Genomic DNA, 16,802 nt, shown 5'->3' on the forward strand with positions numbered 1-16,802 from the left:
AGCTTAAAATTGGGATGCTATTTCAATCCACTAGAGATTTTAGATAACCATTAAAGCAAATGTTTTACTTTACTGGGACAGAAGATTCAATTCTAACAAAAAAAAAATTCCTCCCTTCTCAACTTTAGTATGCTAGGAATCAATTTTTTAAAAGCTAAGTTTTGATGCTGGGTACTGTTTGCAGAACACTAGAAACCATGGTGAGATTGGGTTTCTTGATAGAACCAATGCTTTCCAGAGACATTCTCTGAACACTCAATGCCTAGCCATATATACCTGGCATCCTGTATAAAAGAAAGGATTAGACCCTCAACTGGAAATTCCAGCCTCCGGCCTACAGTTATTGGTTACTAAAAGGGAGAGTGAGAGATTTTTCTCCCTCTTGCATAACAATAGCATATGAGCTCATTCAACGCAGCTGAGGGTTCAACCACACTTCTGCTTGTCCTGTGCTGCGAAAAAGCACAGGGCTGAGCAGTTTTCTGCTTGATCTGCACTTTCTGAGTGTTTCCAGCCCTTGCCCCACTCCTTTCCCAGGCAAAACCTATTCATTAGTTTTAAATCAGAACTAATGGCAATCTGCAGAAAATCCAATTGCCCTTTGCTTCGATGGAGTGCTAAACCATGGTTTTCCCCAGAGGGAAGCAGGAGGAAGTGTGGAAGATCCAGGACAGACAAAAGGAACATAGTTAAAGTATCAAATTCACTACCATAAGATATTGTGATGGCCATCCATTTTTATGGCTTCCATGATATTGTGATGGCCATCCATTTTTATGGCTTCCATGTGCACTACCTGCCGTGCCTCTGACTACAAGTCAGGAGAGGGCTGTAGTGTCTTGCTGCATTGTCCCAGTGAGAACCATGACAGAGCGGCTGCCAAGTCTCATCAAGTCCAATGGCCATTTCCCCTTCCTTCTGATCCATGTGAGTACAAATGATGTACCCACCAGACTCATGGAAGATGGAGCAAGTTTGTTTTCTGCTGCTTCAGAGTGTAGGATCCAAACCAATGAATTACAAGAAAGGAAACTCCAGCTCAACATTAGGAAGAGGCTGCAGAGCTTGCCTCACAAGAGGGAAATGAATTTGTATTAAAAATGAAAGCTATGTTTTTTGTACAAGGACACACTCCTAATATTTGCCAAGAGAGAGCGAGAGAGAGAAACTAAAAATGTCACGCCTCTAACAGCACGGATTCTGTCAGTGAAATGGGAAGAGAAGCCATTTTCAATGCTTCCTCCTCCCACCTCCTCCCATCTGTTCCCCCACCATCTAGAAGCCTCAGCACTACCTGAGCAACACCTCTTGATACAACCTGTTACATTTAGAGAGAAGTAGTTTGGACTAAATTTCCTAATCCTATTTTATGAATGAAGAGATCTCAATATTTTAAAGCAATAGGAACGATATATAAAATGTAAATAACCATTCACCTTTACCATTTTATTTTGTAAACCAACAGAGGGCAAAAGGCCAAATCAGTGGGGGAGGCATGTTTTTGGTTTGTTTTTACCTGTTGTCATGACTACTCCAGATAGCACTTTTCTGCGTGCATGGGGCGATGTAAAATTATCTGTCAAATCGCTGAATTTATCTACCACCAAGCGTGCAACAGCATCAGCTAAAACCTGCAAAAATCAGACAAATATATTGGATAATTCATCAAAACAGAGCTGCCTTTAAAACATTTCAAAATGGATTTAAAAACCTGTATGATATTTTTATTTAATTAGTTTTTAAAGTTCTATACTGCTGTTCATCCAAGGATCACAGGGAATCTTGGTAATATTTACTAGAATTGATTGGTGCTGTTGTTTCAAATTACTGCTGATTCAAAGTGTTGAAGAGTTTATATCCATGCCCTTCAGGCATCTCTACAAACTATGCTGTGTTTTATGGAAGCCCTTAGTGCTGATCATGGAACAGATAATTTTAAATTCAGGGAATGAGGCTGCATGCACAACATTCACAACATTCAATTTTTAACAAGGCTCTAGCCTTCATTATGAGATCTTCTGTAGAAAATTTGAGGTATCTAAGATGGTATTTCCATGGAATGCATCCATAATTGGCTTGTAAAGCATATTCAAAGGGTAAGAACTAGTGGAATTCAAACCAGAAAGTTGTACCAAGTGGTGTTCCATTGAGGTTGGTCTTGAGTCCATTATCATTCATTACATTCATAAGTGACTTGAATGGAGTGAACAGTACCGCAACCAGATCTGCAGAGAATGCCAAATTTGGAGGGATTGCAAATACTTTGGTGGATCATGTAAGTTTATAATATATATATATTTATAACTGAAAAGCCAAGCAGACTACAATAAAGCATAAACTGAACATATTAAATATAAATATATAGAAAAAGACACAGAGTCATAAAATGGTAACTCTTTGGCTAGACATTAAGACAGGCAATAAGGATTTTGAGATTAAAGTGAATTATAAACTGAGTACAAATTAAATGTATGCTTCGGGGGTGATAGTGCCAGTAAACTGTGGCTTGTATGTAGAATTATACAAATTTATGGGTGACATGCAACTGAGAAGAGTTCTCGTTGCTTGAGGAATAGGTTGGGGAAGGGTTTAGATCTAGGATCTCCTGTCTCATAATGTAATCTTACATTGCCTGACCCTTAAGGATCCCTTGCATTATGTGAGAGCTGCATAAATATACCTTCTAAATATACCTGTTATAATAGGATTCAAATTTAATTTGCAGGAAGTTTTAAGCCTCGTTAAAAGTGTTACAAAAAGCACTCACTTTAAGAACTGGGCCATTGTCGGACTTCCCAACAATCTATGATTGATCTGGAATATTCTAAATTAACATTCTTGAAAGAATAAAAACAATTGGTATTAGTTATAGAAGTTTACAATGTGAAACGGGTGGGAAACCTTTTCTAGCTCGAGGGCCGCATTCCCTTCTGAGCCACTTTCCAGGGGCCAAATGCCAGTGGCAGGCCGGACAAGAGGCAAATGTGGGCAGAGGGATAAGTAAAAGTTTCACTTCCGTCCTGTAGGCTAGTTTTCACATGCTCACACGTCCCTCTCTATCCTCTACTCAGGCAAGCAAGTCTTCAGAGTTCCAATCAGGCAAACACACTCAAGCAGCATGTGCGGGAATGGTGGTGAGGGGTGTGGCCTGAGGAAAATGGGGGCATGTCTGGAGAGGGGGCAGGACCTGGGAGGAGTCTCCCAAGACCTGATGGAGGAGGCCTGCAGGGTTCCCCACCCCTGATATCAGAGGATTGTTACGGTATATTAGAGAAATTTGTTTTAAAGGCTGAGTACATTTTTAGAAAGGGACGCGGGTGATGCTGTGGGTTAAACCACAGAGCCTAGGACTTGCCGATCAGAAGGTTGGCGGTTCGAATCCCTGTGACGGGGTGTGCTCCCGTTGCTTGGTCCCTGCTCCTGCCAACCTAGCAGTTCGAAAGCACATCAAAGTGCAAGTAGATAAATAGGTACTGCTCCGGCGGGAAGGTAAACGGCGTTTCCGTGCGCTGCTCTGGTTTGCCAGAAGCGGCTTAGTCATGCTGGCCTCATGACCCGGAAGCTGTACGCTGGCTCCCTCGGCCAATAAAGCAAGATGAGCACTGCAACCCAGAGTCGGCCACGACTGGACCTAATGGTCAGGGGTCCCTTTACCTTACATTTTTAGGGGGGGGGGTTAAAACATAAGCATAAAGTGAGTGGAAAAGTTTCATGTAAATTCTCTCTGATTGTTTGGATTCCACTACGACTCACACTATCATTTACACAGCACTCTTAATTTATAGTCACAGCAGCCATACGTAGGCTATAGCATGGGCACAAAAAATAGTGTGACAAATGGAATTAAGGTCACTTAACATACTACCGTGTATTTCCATGTATAAGATGACCATTTTCGTGATAAATTGGGGGTCATCTTATACATGGGTTAATGCGCTAAGTAAGCAAGGGCTGGTGGAGCTGTGGCAGTAGCAGGGGACAGAGGCAAGGGGGCCGCTTGCCCGCTCTTCTCGGTTTAGGAAGAGTACGTGGTGAGTCCTCAACAAACTTACAAAAGATGCTCAACAACTGTTTTTGCAATTTCTCCAAAAAAATCCCAACTTTCTTAATTTTTAAATTTCTTAATTTGGGGCTCCCCAAAATACACGGAAAAATACAATATTTACCAGGAAATCAATATGACCTATGTCCACTTTCATTCTTTTCAAACTGAATCAGGAGCTTTATAGGCTTCAAAGAGTTTGTATAAAAATACTCAACAGCTATTCCCTCTCCATATTCCCAAACCTGTGGCTAATGTATGCAGAAGGAAGAATGAGACGACAATCGGAGGAGGCGGTGCCTGCAGACAGCTCCCATGGCAGCTGACTCCATGAGATCTAGAAGGGGGCATCAGAAGGTCACTTCCCACTGACCCCTCCTACAGGATCTTGTTCCCTAACCCCTGTAAGTTTTCCATTGTTCTTTCTACCTCCCCCGAATTCCAGTACTTAGTTGCTCTGACTGGTCATCCTGGTTGCTTATTTTCTCTCTCTCTTCATGTTGCCTATTTCTGACCTTCGGTTGTGATGTGTGGTTAATGGTGCTCAGGCAGTGATGTCTGATAACCTCAGGTACCACAGCATTGTGCAAGCTAGGTTTGGGAATCGGAGCAGTGTGGGGTTCACCACATGCTTCCTTTGGAGGCCTGCTTTGACAGCACAGGTGTATTGTGTTCAGCTACGACAGATCTATGAGCAACACTGCACTGAACTGGAGGAATTAAAAATGCTACCTACCACAAGTTTCTTGATCCAGAAAGATGGTGGAGGCAATGCTCATAGTTTCATTGCTTCCAGGATCCCTAGTCTCCCCTCTACAAAGGCAAGGTAGCCATACAATGGGAAGATGAGTGGCACCACAGAAAGTATGAGCACTAATTTCTCTCATAAAATTGCATGTAGCACTGCATTCTATAAAAAATAGAGCAAAGTATACTACAGTATATGGACATTGTTAGAATGGGATCAAAACCTGCCCCCAAACATTGGAGTGTCAGGAATAGGGACAAATTTGTCTCCTGCAGAGACCATGGAATAAAATAAGGAGTGGTATCCAACTAAAAACTTCTGTTAGCGCAACGACTTTCGGCCATGCAATAAAACTTCCTCTTCCTCTCTTCTCCCCACATATCCTCCTTAAATCTGTTCTGGGGGTTCCCTCAGTCCTTCAGAGCAGATGTAGGGAGGGAGCAGGAGGAGAGGAGTGGGAGGGAAGCTCCACTGAACAGGCAGAAGTCCTTGCACTCAGGGAAAAATATGGCTGGGCATTGCCCAAGGGTTGAACCATTAACAGGGTCCAGTGGGTGGGTGGCTTTTTCAACTCCACCGTGAGCAGTTGGGGGAGCAATGTGCCTATGTGTGATTCTTTACCATCTTCCTCATAAGAAAATGACAGTCTTTCACCTCGAGCGAGAACTTTAAAGGGGTGCCCTCAGGGTCTGTGTTGGAGTAGAGGCAAACACTATCTATTGAACAGACTTGTCTCTGATGGTAGAGTTCCCAGTGTATGGATGGGGCGAAGGGGGGCTGCTACTAATGTCAGAGGTACAGCGGTATACCAGTGTAGTTAGCCCTTAAAAGATGTTGTTGCCTAGGTAAGTCACACCAATCCTTGCCTCTGTATATCCAGTTCTGTGTAGCAGAACCTCCTTTTTGCAGAGCAGCACATTGCTATTATACAAGGCAATGGTGGCTCATCAGCAAAACAGTCCTGCTGCATTGGAAATACGTCACCTTATAATGCCAGGGAAATGCTACAGTTCGTGACATTGCAATGATGTGCAGTTCATGTATACTGCATTCTGCTTCACCTGCTCATTCAGTCAAATCATACATTAGGTTAACTTAATTTCTCAGGAAGTATAAAATATTCTGCCCATTCACAGCATCAAACATAAGAGAATTAGCAGTCTAACTGGATATTTTGTACCCCTGCCAGAAATAACACACTGAAGGAACCCAAATACAACTGTTTATGCACTGCTAAAACGAAAGGTTGTAACTTCAGTATTTTTTAATTAACTCATTAGCCCATTATAACACATAAAGGGAAATGTTTTCTCACCTGAGGCAGGTGTAACTGAAGTCCTTCACTAGGAATAGGTTGGTGAGATGGTGTTTGATCCAACTGCATGTTAAACAAGGATGCAAGAGCTGACTGAGCAGCTCGTGCTTTTGCAAGTTTTTTGTTTCTTCCGGATCCTTCAAACGTTTGGCCATCCACTGACACAGCCATTACAAAATTCTTAGCGTGACTTTCTCCACTTTCTGAGAGAAATTCATACTTTAAGCCTGGTCGAAGTTCATTCAGTATCATGACTGGATTCTTCCCACTTGCTGAGGGGTATGGTGATGGAGCAGGGAGAGACGACTGTACAAGGCTACAGGCCGCTGAAGATGACAAATTATAATCTGCACTGGAGCTAAAGGAACCATCTCCGTTGGAATCCAGATAAAAGGAAAGATCAGACTGGGCGGGGTTTTCAAAGCCATTGAAGAGGGTATCTGGGAAATCTGCCTGATCAGAGGTGAAGTCCGTATTTACGGAAAGAGTTCTTCCCATGGCGAGATGTGCTTCGGAAGCATTTGGAAACTGAACAAAGGACCTCAGGGCCTTCTCAGCTGCATGGAGCTTGGCTTTCTTTTTTGTAGGGCCGGAGCCTTCAAACAGCTGCCCATTAACCTCTACTGCCATCACAAAAATAGGGGCATGAACGGGTCCTGTTTGGGAGAGAAGCTTGTATTGCAAGCCAGGCTTGATCTCATTCAGCTGCATGAGAGCATTTTTGGGCAAGACCGGCCCTGGTGTTTTCTTCCTTTTCTTTGTGCGGAACTTGGTGTGGCCATTGCTTCCCTCTTCCAAGGGTCGTTTCCTGCTGCTAGCGCCACCACCATTGGAGAGCTGGTTCCCCTCTCCGGCGCCTTGCAAACTCCCATCTTTAGGTGAAATGTTGTCCATGTTGCGGTTCTCTTTAACATCAATGCTGCCTGAACCTGTGGTGCCCAGAAAGAGTAACTTACAATGCCTTCGTTGCAGGACCTTGTAAATGTAAAATTTACAGATTCCTTTATCTATCTTTGCAACTGGTTAAGTGATGTGTGCTCAAATATTAATATCTTTATTAGGTATATTAGGTGTAATAGGCAACTCAGAAACATACACTGAGTAAACATTCAGACATCTGATATTGGCATATGCTGATAAAAAGTTTTAATTCTGCACCAAAACACCTACTAGTATTTATATGTTAAATTACCCTCCCTAATTCTAAAAGAAAAAGAAATGAACCAGTAACTGGCAACATGTTATAACCCCAATTTACATTCATTTAATATCCAATTAACCTCAAACATCAGAATCCACAGGGCAATCACATAAGATTACCTATGCAGGTAATATCAGGCACCTGCTCATCTGTATATTGAGGAACATGCCTCTTCCTTTGAAAAAAAAAAGACTAAGTCAATGCATCTTATTGAGAAAAGGAGAGTATACTATTTCTTGCCGGCAAACATTCAAGTTATTGACTTATACAGTAAAACCTGCTTTGTGCTTTATGTGGTAGTCATGTTATACAGGTGCTCCAGAGCAGCCAACTCCATAAGTAAGCTGAATGCAGGATCGCTGTTTAAACAAAGGGCTGGTTCACAGGTGACACTAAAGAATGAAGTTTCTAAACCAGAAACTTCAAATCACACGTTAAGAACCAGGCTTGTTTAACTAATCCAGGCATAGGCAAACTCAGCCCTCCAGATGTTTTGGGACTACAATTCCCATCATCCCTGACCACTGGTCCTGTTAGCTAGGGATCATGGGAGTTGTTGGCCAAAAACATCTGGAGGGCCGAGTTTGCCTATGCCTGAACTAATCAGAACTTGTTTTAAACTACAGTCTAAACCAGGATATTTCGAAAATAAATGCTACAAAGTCCTTCTGCCAGCCATGCAAGAGGAGAAGGAAGCTCAGACGCATTCCAATTTGTGCACCTAGGGCTAAAGTATGGTTTAGCATTATGTGCACCATAGCCCTGTCCGTGGTTAGCTGAGTAAGGGAAACTGAAAGTAAAGGCTCCCAAAGTCCTCCTCCCAGCCCATGCGCAGAGTGCTCCATGGTGAAACGTTACATCTGAATGCAGTGAATATGTGGAAGGCAAACTGGGTGAACATGTTCTCTAAAGACATTGAGGGAGCAAAAACATGGCAGAAAGCCAAGTCCCTGACACTGAGTGCTCACAGGCATTTGACACCTGCATGCGTGGAAGTCCCTTCACCTTGATTCTGAATGTGCAGCTGCCAGAGGGCAGACCAGAAGCCAGCGGCATGCTGGAGCAGGGCCAACCTCATGTGCTGGGTGGATGTTTGAGGCAGGTTATTGAAACACCCTTAAATTCATATCCCTGAATATACGGCGGGCATCTTTCTTATAAACCCACTATCATGTAGCAGGTAAACATATTCTAAGTAAATAGTATTTACCGTATTTTTTGCTCTATATGACTCACTTTTTCCCTCCTAAAAAGTAAGGGGAAATGTGTGTGCGTCTTATGGAGTGAATGCAGGCTGCGTAGCTATCCCAGAAGCCAGAACAGCAAGAGGGATTGCTGCTTTCGCTGTGCAGCGATCCCTCTTGCTGTTCTGGCTTCTGGGATTCAGAATATTTTTTTTCTTGTTTTCCTCCTCCAAAAACTAGGTGCGTCTTGTGGTCTGGTGCGTCTTATAGAGCGAAAAATACGGTACTTTATGACATTTACATTTCTAAACACAAATCCCAACATATGCAGTGGAGTTCTCTGTTATAATCTCACTGTCATGTAATGTGCAAAGGTGTTCCAATTAGAGATTTTGTAGTGGACTTAAAGATAAGATAGATCTATCTATTTGTAACTTTCAGCATCCATCTGAAGGTACAAACCTGGGCGGATGGAACAGTAAAATAGGGTCTTTAAAAACCCCAGCCTCCACCCCAACCCCATGGACACAAAGGTGCTGCAGAAGAATGCACACAGACATGTCTTTCATGTCACTGGTAGGAGAGGATACTTTTCTTTAGCTGAATTCTCCCACCTCATGATTGCTTCAGCAGTGGAGGGAGGCCTCCCTTCACCACCAAAGTTGGGTCCAAGCCCACTGCAATAATCAATTATTGGAATCCACCCCACCCCCCAGAAAACAAATTCTCATACCGTGTTCATCAGCAATTATGTGCTATTTCCTATTGGAACCCCCTACTGTTACAAACTGCTGCTCAGCCACAGTCACATATAAAGCTACTAAATAAATAAACCAGACACTACTTTGAAGCAGGTAGATGGAATATGTCAACTTCAAATTCTAAAAGACTAGAATTCCAACTGTCCTACTAACCAACTAGGCACCTTATCATAAATACAGGCAATCTTCATTTTGCACGGGGCTATGTTCCAGATCCCCTTGCGTGTTGGCGGGGACCGCGTAAAGCGTTCTGCCCCTGCCCCGTCCTCATTCCACCCTTTTAGTAACGTTTTAGTGACGTTCTAGGGTCACTTCCGGGTTGGGCTCCGTGCATGTGTGAGCGATTGCGTGTCAGTCGGGAGTTGCCTGTATTAAACATAAAACTTTTCAAGAGCTGTATATTCAGAATGTAAAAAAAAAGGTTATTGGGGGCAGTAAACTTATTTGACTATATTAAAATACTTATCTGAACATTACATTAGATAGACATAATACTTTTAAACACTGATGCCTTGGTAGTAATACAGAAATTCAATTTTCTAAACACTTTGTTACAAATGGCAAGCTTCTTTAAATATGCCAAACATGAAGCAATACAATTAAACATAAAATAAATTCTACTTTGCCGAAGAACCCCACCCAATCTCAGATGCCTAAAACATATTCACACCATTGGGGAGGCATGATTGAGATTCAAAATTTGCTGCTCTGGAAAGTGTATTTAAATTTGTGTTAAATCCTACAATTAAAAGCACACAGACACCACTTCACCCAGTTGACAAAGTTGATGGAACAGTTATTAAATTTTCATTTATAACATCCTCCAGCAAAAGCTCGATAAGTTACTCCTTTCGGTGCTCAAAATAACAGAAAATTAAAAGAGAGTGGATAGAAACATACAGGTTAAAAAGAGAAGAAATAAATGTAAAATAGTGGCAAATAAAATGAAAGGAATCAATAGTTTTTCATATTTTTAAGAACTATTTCCTTTGAAACACGTTCTGTTATATCTTAAATTTTACCTCAAATAGAAAATTTTATGTGTACAGATGTAGCCTTTTCAGAGCGGTTACATCTGCACAAAATGCTATTAAGCACACGGTTGATATTATTTGCAACATAGCAATAGCAGCAGATCAGACATGCAGATTTACTCCACCTTGATGGATGTATTTAAGACTGATGTGTAAGGTGATGATCCTAGAGACACACATTTGTGAGTAACCTCCCCCTTCAAGCATACATGATCGGAACCAGATTAACAAGCAATTCAGTTCCTTAGAGAAATTTATAAAATAGATTGTTCAAGATGCAGGCCATTTGATTTTGGCCATTTGATTTGCAACCAGGACAAAATTAATTGCCAGAGCTCTAGTGTCAAATCACTAAAATGACAGCATAACTGTATGATGTTTTCAAACAGTTCATGTGGGTTTTTTGGGGTACACCCCATCCTACACACTTCCTCTTTCTTTATGAGTTATTGTTAGGGCCTTTAGATCCTTAAATAGAAGACAAGGGATGTGCAAAATGTGGTACTGAATTAATTAAATCAGGAGCAGTCTATGAAAATGTCATATAAATGAAGATAGTCATTTTAAAAACACAAAGTGTGGGAAATACTTTTGGTATTTCTCATTTCATCAACTCAAGAGCAATATGCATAACACACACATCATCCACAGTCTTCAATCATACAAAGATGTGATTCCTTATGTATTCAATGACCAAGATGCAAAGAGCTATTGAGCAGCAATGCCTAGGAAGATTTTTTACTTTTATATTTAGAACAGTTAGCATTTAGTCATAGAATCGCAGAATTGTTCTCTTCACTTTGGTGTACCATGTGTACAATGCACAGGCTGCAAACTCCCTGGGTTTGTAGAATTAATTGTGTGGTTCTTTGGATCTTCATCAGTATATTTTTGCTCTCTCTTGTATTGTACAGACAAATAAAATGCAAAAAGGGGAATTATCGCCCCAAGAGAATGACTCAGGCTGGAGATAGACAATAGGCTTTTTCAGAAAGTCAAAAATGGCATAGTGGAGGCAGGATTGCTATGGTATAAACAATTATGCAACATTTGTTGGTGGCAGAAAGAGGTATACAATTTCCGGAGAGGTTGTCCTGTTAGACTCTTGCAGAAAAAACAATGAGTCTTGTGGCACCTTAAGGATCAACCAATTTATTATGGCATGACCTTTTGTGGAGGGCAATCCACTTCATCAGATGAATGAAGTACATATATGATAAAATGCTGACACCCTGCTCCAGTGCCACCAAATAGGGTAGCTCATTGGCAACAGGCACACATTCATGTTAATTGCCACTACCTGCTTGTCACCTAAGCCAGGGCTTGCGGGAGTCCTACTGACATATGGAGTCTACTCAAAAGTAGGGAACTCCCCTCCCAATCTCACATCCACTTTAGCCCAGTAACACATCTCAAACATCAAAGCAACATGGGGGAACAGTACTTGAGTGTGTTCAGAAACCCGTACGGCCAACAAATCAAAAGGAGTGTAATACACTATATGAGAATATTGGTCTATCAAAAACTGGGCAAACCAAGCCATGTGTTAAACATGCTTTCCTTTTTTTTCACATATGTTCATCTGTATCAGCCTTCTCCAACCTGGAAGGCTGATATACACCAGAAGCAAGGGAGGTGCCTGACCTATGGTTGCATCTATGCCATACTTCCACAAGAAGGAAAATGCTAGCTAAAATGTTCCCAGAATAAAAAGAGACAAACAATCATGACATAAATCACAGCTGTTGAAAAGTGCTAGGGTCATTAAAATGGCTAAAACCACCCAAAAAACCAAAGGGGTATAAAACCCACCTCGTGATCCCAAATGATACTGAAAATATGGTGTTACTGAAGTCTGGCTGGTTTCACAAAACCATTGAAGGTGCACATTTTAATTACGTGCCCAGGCATTGAGCACAAATACTTTAGCACTTAGTAGTAAAGGCAGATAAGAAGGGATCATTAACCCTAATACTTTTGGCAGGAAATTCACATATACATCCATGAAAAATTGCTACCTTGTCTGCTGTGGTAGGTACCGGTAAGCAGTAACCAAGTATCAATGCACATTACTCAGGAGCATGTATTCTAACGGTAGTGAAGATCTGCTATGACATCATTCCTATAGCCAATATTCTTAGATATTCTAGAAACTGCATTTTAAAGTGCAAACTGACTTAGAGGAACGGAGGATGAAAGTTAGGAAGGTCAACAATAAAACAAAAAGGCGTGACTCAGTGACCACAGAAATTTAAGCAAGACTATGCACATCTATTCAAAAGTAAACCACATCAAATACAGTTAGGCTTACTCTCAGGAAACTGTGTCTAGGACTACCACCTTGGGCTTAACTTAGTGGGGCTTAGCTCTGAGTAAACATGCATACCGTTGGGCCTGCACACCCACTGAAGACAACAGCTCCTATGCACATGAAGAATTTAAAACTCGTTAATTTCAGTAGTAATTCAGTATTCTTTTTCCAGGGCTGTGCAAATTATTATAACATAACTCTTTCCATAGAATAAAAGTAGGGAACTCCTCTGAATGCCAGGTGGGATTAGAAGCAAAAGGTGACTGACTTGAAAAAGGCAAGCACTAAGCAGCTACAGGAACAGTAATGGGTTTAGCACTGTATAACATGAACATCTTACTCATATTCTCTTCATCATCTATGTCCATTGTGAAAAAGTTCTTCAGCCTCTAGACTGGTGTAGAGAGTTTCCTTCTGGAAGACAAAATGTGGAATCTTAGTTATCTGTATATTTTGAATGTTTCAGCTTGCGTGATTAAGATGTCTGAGAATTAGACCAAAGTAGCTAATTTTCCAATTTACCTCTGACCTGTTTTTATCCAGCTTGAAGAATTTATTATGTATCCCACACTTTCTTAAAAACAAGGGGTAGGGTTTTTTTAACATGAGATTTCCCCATTTTTATCCTAATAAAAGCTCTGAGGTAGAAACTGACTGAGTGGGGATTTGAACTCAGAGACTTCTGGCAGAACATTATAACCATTAAGGAAGGGGCAGCTAACCATCTGCAGGCCAAGGCCACAATGAACCACAGCCAGCTTTCTGGAGGCTGAAGTGGGGGTGGCAAGAATGGCTGTTAGCTGCCTTCCAAAAGGGGATGCCCTGGAACTGTCATATATATAGCCACAGGTTAGCAACTCCTACACGACACCAAGCAGATTGCATGATCAGCCCAGAGCTGCACTGCCTTCCTTGCTTTCCTAATTCTTTGTTGAGCCAGTGCCAGGGCCACTGCTGCCAAATGTGTGACTTTTGAATCTCTGAATCTACCGATCATTATCTGATATTGAAAAATACATGCATTAAAGACAATTAGCAATATATCACATCCATACTGGGTACTTTCTTGTCATATGTGGCAAGATGCCAACTGTGCCTATTTCCTTGGTTGTTTAGAACAGTATTTTTATTGTATTTTCAATAAAGTGCAGCTAAAGAAAAACAGTCCATTTGCAGAGGTTATTACAAAGCATACATGGCTTGATACACAGAAGAGATAGGCTTAGAATCACATAAAGGCATGGTAAGCCTAAGAGAAAAAAGAGAAACTATGCTTTGCTATGGTGCTATGAAATTGTTACTATTGTGGGAAATTTAATGCTGACAAATATAACTGTACATAGACTGCCATTAACCAAGGCCTTTATAGTCTTGACCAGGCTGCAAGGCTCTGATTGGTTGAGAACCTTCTTCTCTCCAGGGGGAGAAATAAAAAGGTCAATTTGCCTTTTTTCAAGTAGTAGACTCCCAGTCTGGAAGGACAGGGGTGTCTGCTCTGCAGACACATAAAGCATCCTCATGCAAATTTCTGTATTTTGCTTTAAGATGTAGTGTTCCTATGTCTATATTTCACACTGCATTGAAAAAAGTAAATCTTTTTATGCTCAAGTAAAAGACTGGTCTGATTATTAGTGAAAAGGAAAGAGGCAGGGTAGCAAATCCCAGGTGCCCAGATAGGATTCCAAATAGGCTTAACAGCCTTATTCCCTGCTCTATTGCTGTGCAAACTATTAAACTCTACTGCAAAAGGCTTTAAAGAGAGAGTCGAGCCTCACAGATTTGAATGTAGGTCCATTCAAAGTTATCTAAGGATGTCCAGTGAAATGAGTGCTGCAGAGGTTTTTGATTGCTGACAAATTTTAACTACACTTAGTATCCTATGGACAGAGTCACTTCTATGGACAGAGTCACTTCTATGATGTCCCAGCATAAAGTCTACTTTATATGTTGCAAAGAAAGTGATTTAATCTTGTTGCCAAGGGAGCAGATAAAACTTTTTCAGCCTGACTGACTACTGACCCAATTCTGCGGCCTCTCATTCAAACTGTGCTCAGAATCGTTTCTGCTTAAGAATAGCAACCCTGAGTGTCTAGGGGGCAACATGACTAAAACATTATTTATCTTTACAGTCGAAAGCTCTTCTGTAGCTTGCCCCTTACACTTATAAAATGTATTTTCTTATACTACCTATGCTAGTTAAAGGTAAAAGTAAAGGGAGCCCTGACCATTAGGTCCAGTCGTGGCCGACTCTGGGGTTGCGGTGCTCATCTCGCTTTATTGGCCAAGGGAGCCGGCGTACAGCTTCCAGGTCATGTGGCCAGCATGACTAAGCCGCTTCTGGCAAACCAGAGCAGCACATGGAAACGCCATTTACCTTCCCACTGGAGCGGTACCTATTTATCTACTTGTACTTTGTGCTTTCGAACTGCTAGGTTGGCAGGAACCTATGCTAGTTAGTTGAGATAATTAGTTGAGGTAATTGCAGTTCCAGTGTCTAATTGCATCAAAAGTTATATTGTTGTTAAAATGGTTGAATTGCTTGCTGATTATGATTTCTGTTGCCTTTTCCATCTATGAGGTCACCACATTTTACATCCCAACATAACAGTTTCATGATTCTTATTTATAGCTAACCATGAGCCTCAGCACGCCAAGGCAACCTTAAATGGATTTTAAAAACACCGTGCTAGATGATAAATGACAGCACTGAGCTCTATAAAGATATGTCAAACATTAAGTAAACAAAATATGCACAGTACTCTTTAAAAATTTATGGGTGGTATTCATTTACTTAGAGTAGACAAAATGAAATTAATGGGCCTAACCTAGTCATGTTTATTCATTTCAATGTATCTATTCTGAGTAAAACTTAGTTGAATGCAATCCTATGCCATTTAAATAGAAATCACTAAAAAAAGCATTTTTATCAACATAAAAAAGCATAATGTGTCTTTAGAGTAGAAGGAGGATTTATTATGTATGTTTTGGAATAGATACCCCTTGGAGAGTCACAAAGCTATTTCGCATAGTTAAATAATAATAATATTTGCTACACCATTACACAATAGTTAATGAACATTGGCATGACCGGCAACTCATATTCTGCTATTTTATAAATCTCATTTTTGTCATTTTCTCTCCATGAAAATCCAGCATGGAACACTTCCAGGAAAGTCAGGGTCTTCTGGTTGACAGGCTACCTGATGACTACATGAGACTAGCATAGGATTCTGGAACTAAGGTGGGATGAACGTGTCAATTTCTGTTTCTCTTAGTTTCTAGTTTTTCCAATCTTAATTTCAGTTCTCCACATTTCCACAACAGTCTGCAATTTCTTTATTTTTTTTTGGGGGGGGGTGATGAAATCCTCATGAAAATTCATCAGCATTTTAGTGTAGATTTAAGAAGACAAGAATAACCAATGGCCCGTCTAGTGCAGTATCCTGTTCTCACAGTGGCCAGTGAGATGCTTGTGGGAAACCAGCAAGCAGAACATGAGCTCAAGAGCCCTCTCCACTTCCTCATTACCAGCAACTCGTATTCAGAAGCACTGCTGTGGAGCACTGTGGAGGCAGAGAATAGCCATCCTGGCTAGTAGCCATTGATAGGCCTCTCCTCGTGAATTTCTCTTACAATACACATTTTTGCAAAGCAATTTTCCCTAATACAATGTGTTTTGGTATATTATTTTCACTAATATATGCACAAGTTACCCTAATATCTACATTTTGTACACATTACTTGGCTGGAGAGCTGCACTGAAAAATTCAGAGAAGTGCCCTTTTCAAAGCTGGGCTGAGTTTTGGTTTGTTTTTTGTTTCAGAAAGTATGAATTTGGCAAGTTTGCCTTTAAATGTAAACTGAATCAAAAAAAAGAAAAAAAGAAATGTAAACTGAGTTTTTCGTTTTTTGAGTTGCTTCGCAAGACGAATTTCCCTATGGGCTTGCTTCGCAAGACGAAAACGTCTTGCGAGTTTGTTTCCTTTTTCTTAAAACCGTTAATACCCAGGGAATCCGTGCTTCGCAAGAAGAAAAAACCCGCAGAACGAAAAAACTCGCAGAACGAATTAATTTCGTCTTGCGATGTACCACTGTATGGGGTTTTTATTCCCAAGTCAGCAGTTCTTAAGTTGGGGTGTCAACAGTGTCATGTAAACATAACTGGATTTTATTTTAAAAACAGAAAACATTCACTGTAGTCATAGA

At 41.0% G+C, this 16,802-nt stretch overlaps 1 protein-coding gene across 3 annotated transcripts in view; it reads right to left on the reverse strand.

Annotated features, from left to right (window-relative positions):
• Positions 1-13,043, reverse strand: part of ADARB1 (adenosine deaminase RNA specific B1) — a 33,829-nt gene extending 20,786 nt beyond the window's left edge. For 2 of the 3 annotated variants that reach the window (XM_081920607.1, XM_081920606.1), the window contains exons 1-3: positions 12,937-13,042; positions 6,106-7,034; positions 1,517-1,631 (exon numbers count right to left, since the gene is read on the reverse strand). In XM_081920607.1, the coding sequence (XP_081776733.1) occupies positions 1,517-1,631; positions 6,106-7,034; positions 12,937-12,964 (1,072 nt within the window). In that variant the 5' untranslated portion in view covers positions 12,965-13,042. Of the gene's footprint in view, positions 1-1,516; positions 1,632-6,105; positions 7,035-12,936 lie in introns of all 3 variants that reach the window. The other variant, XR_014170811.1, reaches the window with a different exon arrangement.
• Positions 13,044-16,802: the final 3,759 nt, after the last annotated feature.

This window comes from Podarcis melisellensis (assembly GCF_964234715.1).
Source record: "Podarcis melisellensis genome assembly, chromosome: 1".
Lineage (NCBI taxonomy): Eukaryota > Metazoa > Chordata > Lepidosauria > Squamata > Lacertidae > Podarcis > Podarcis melisellensis.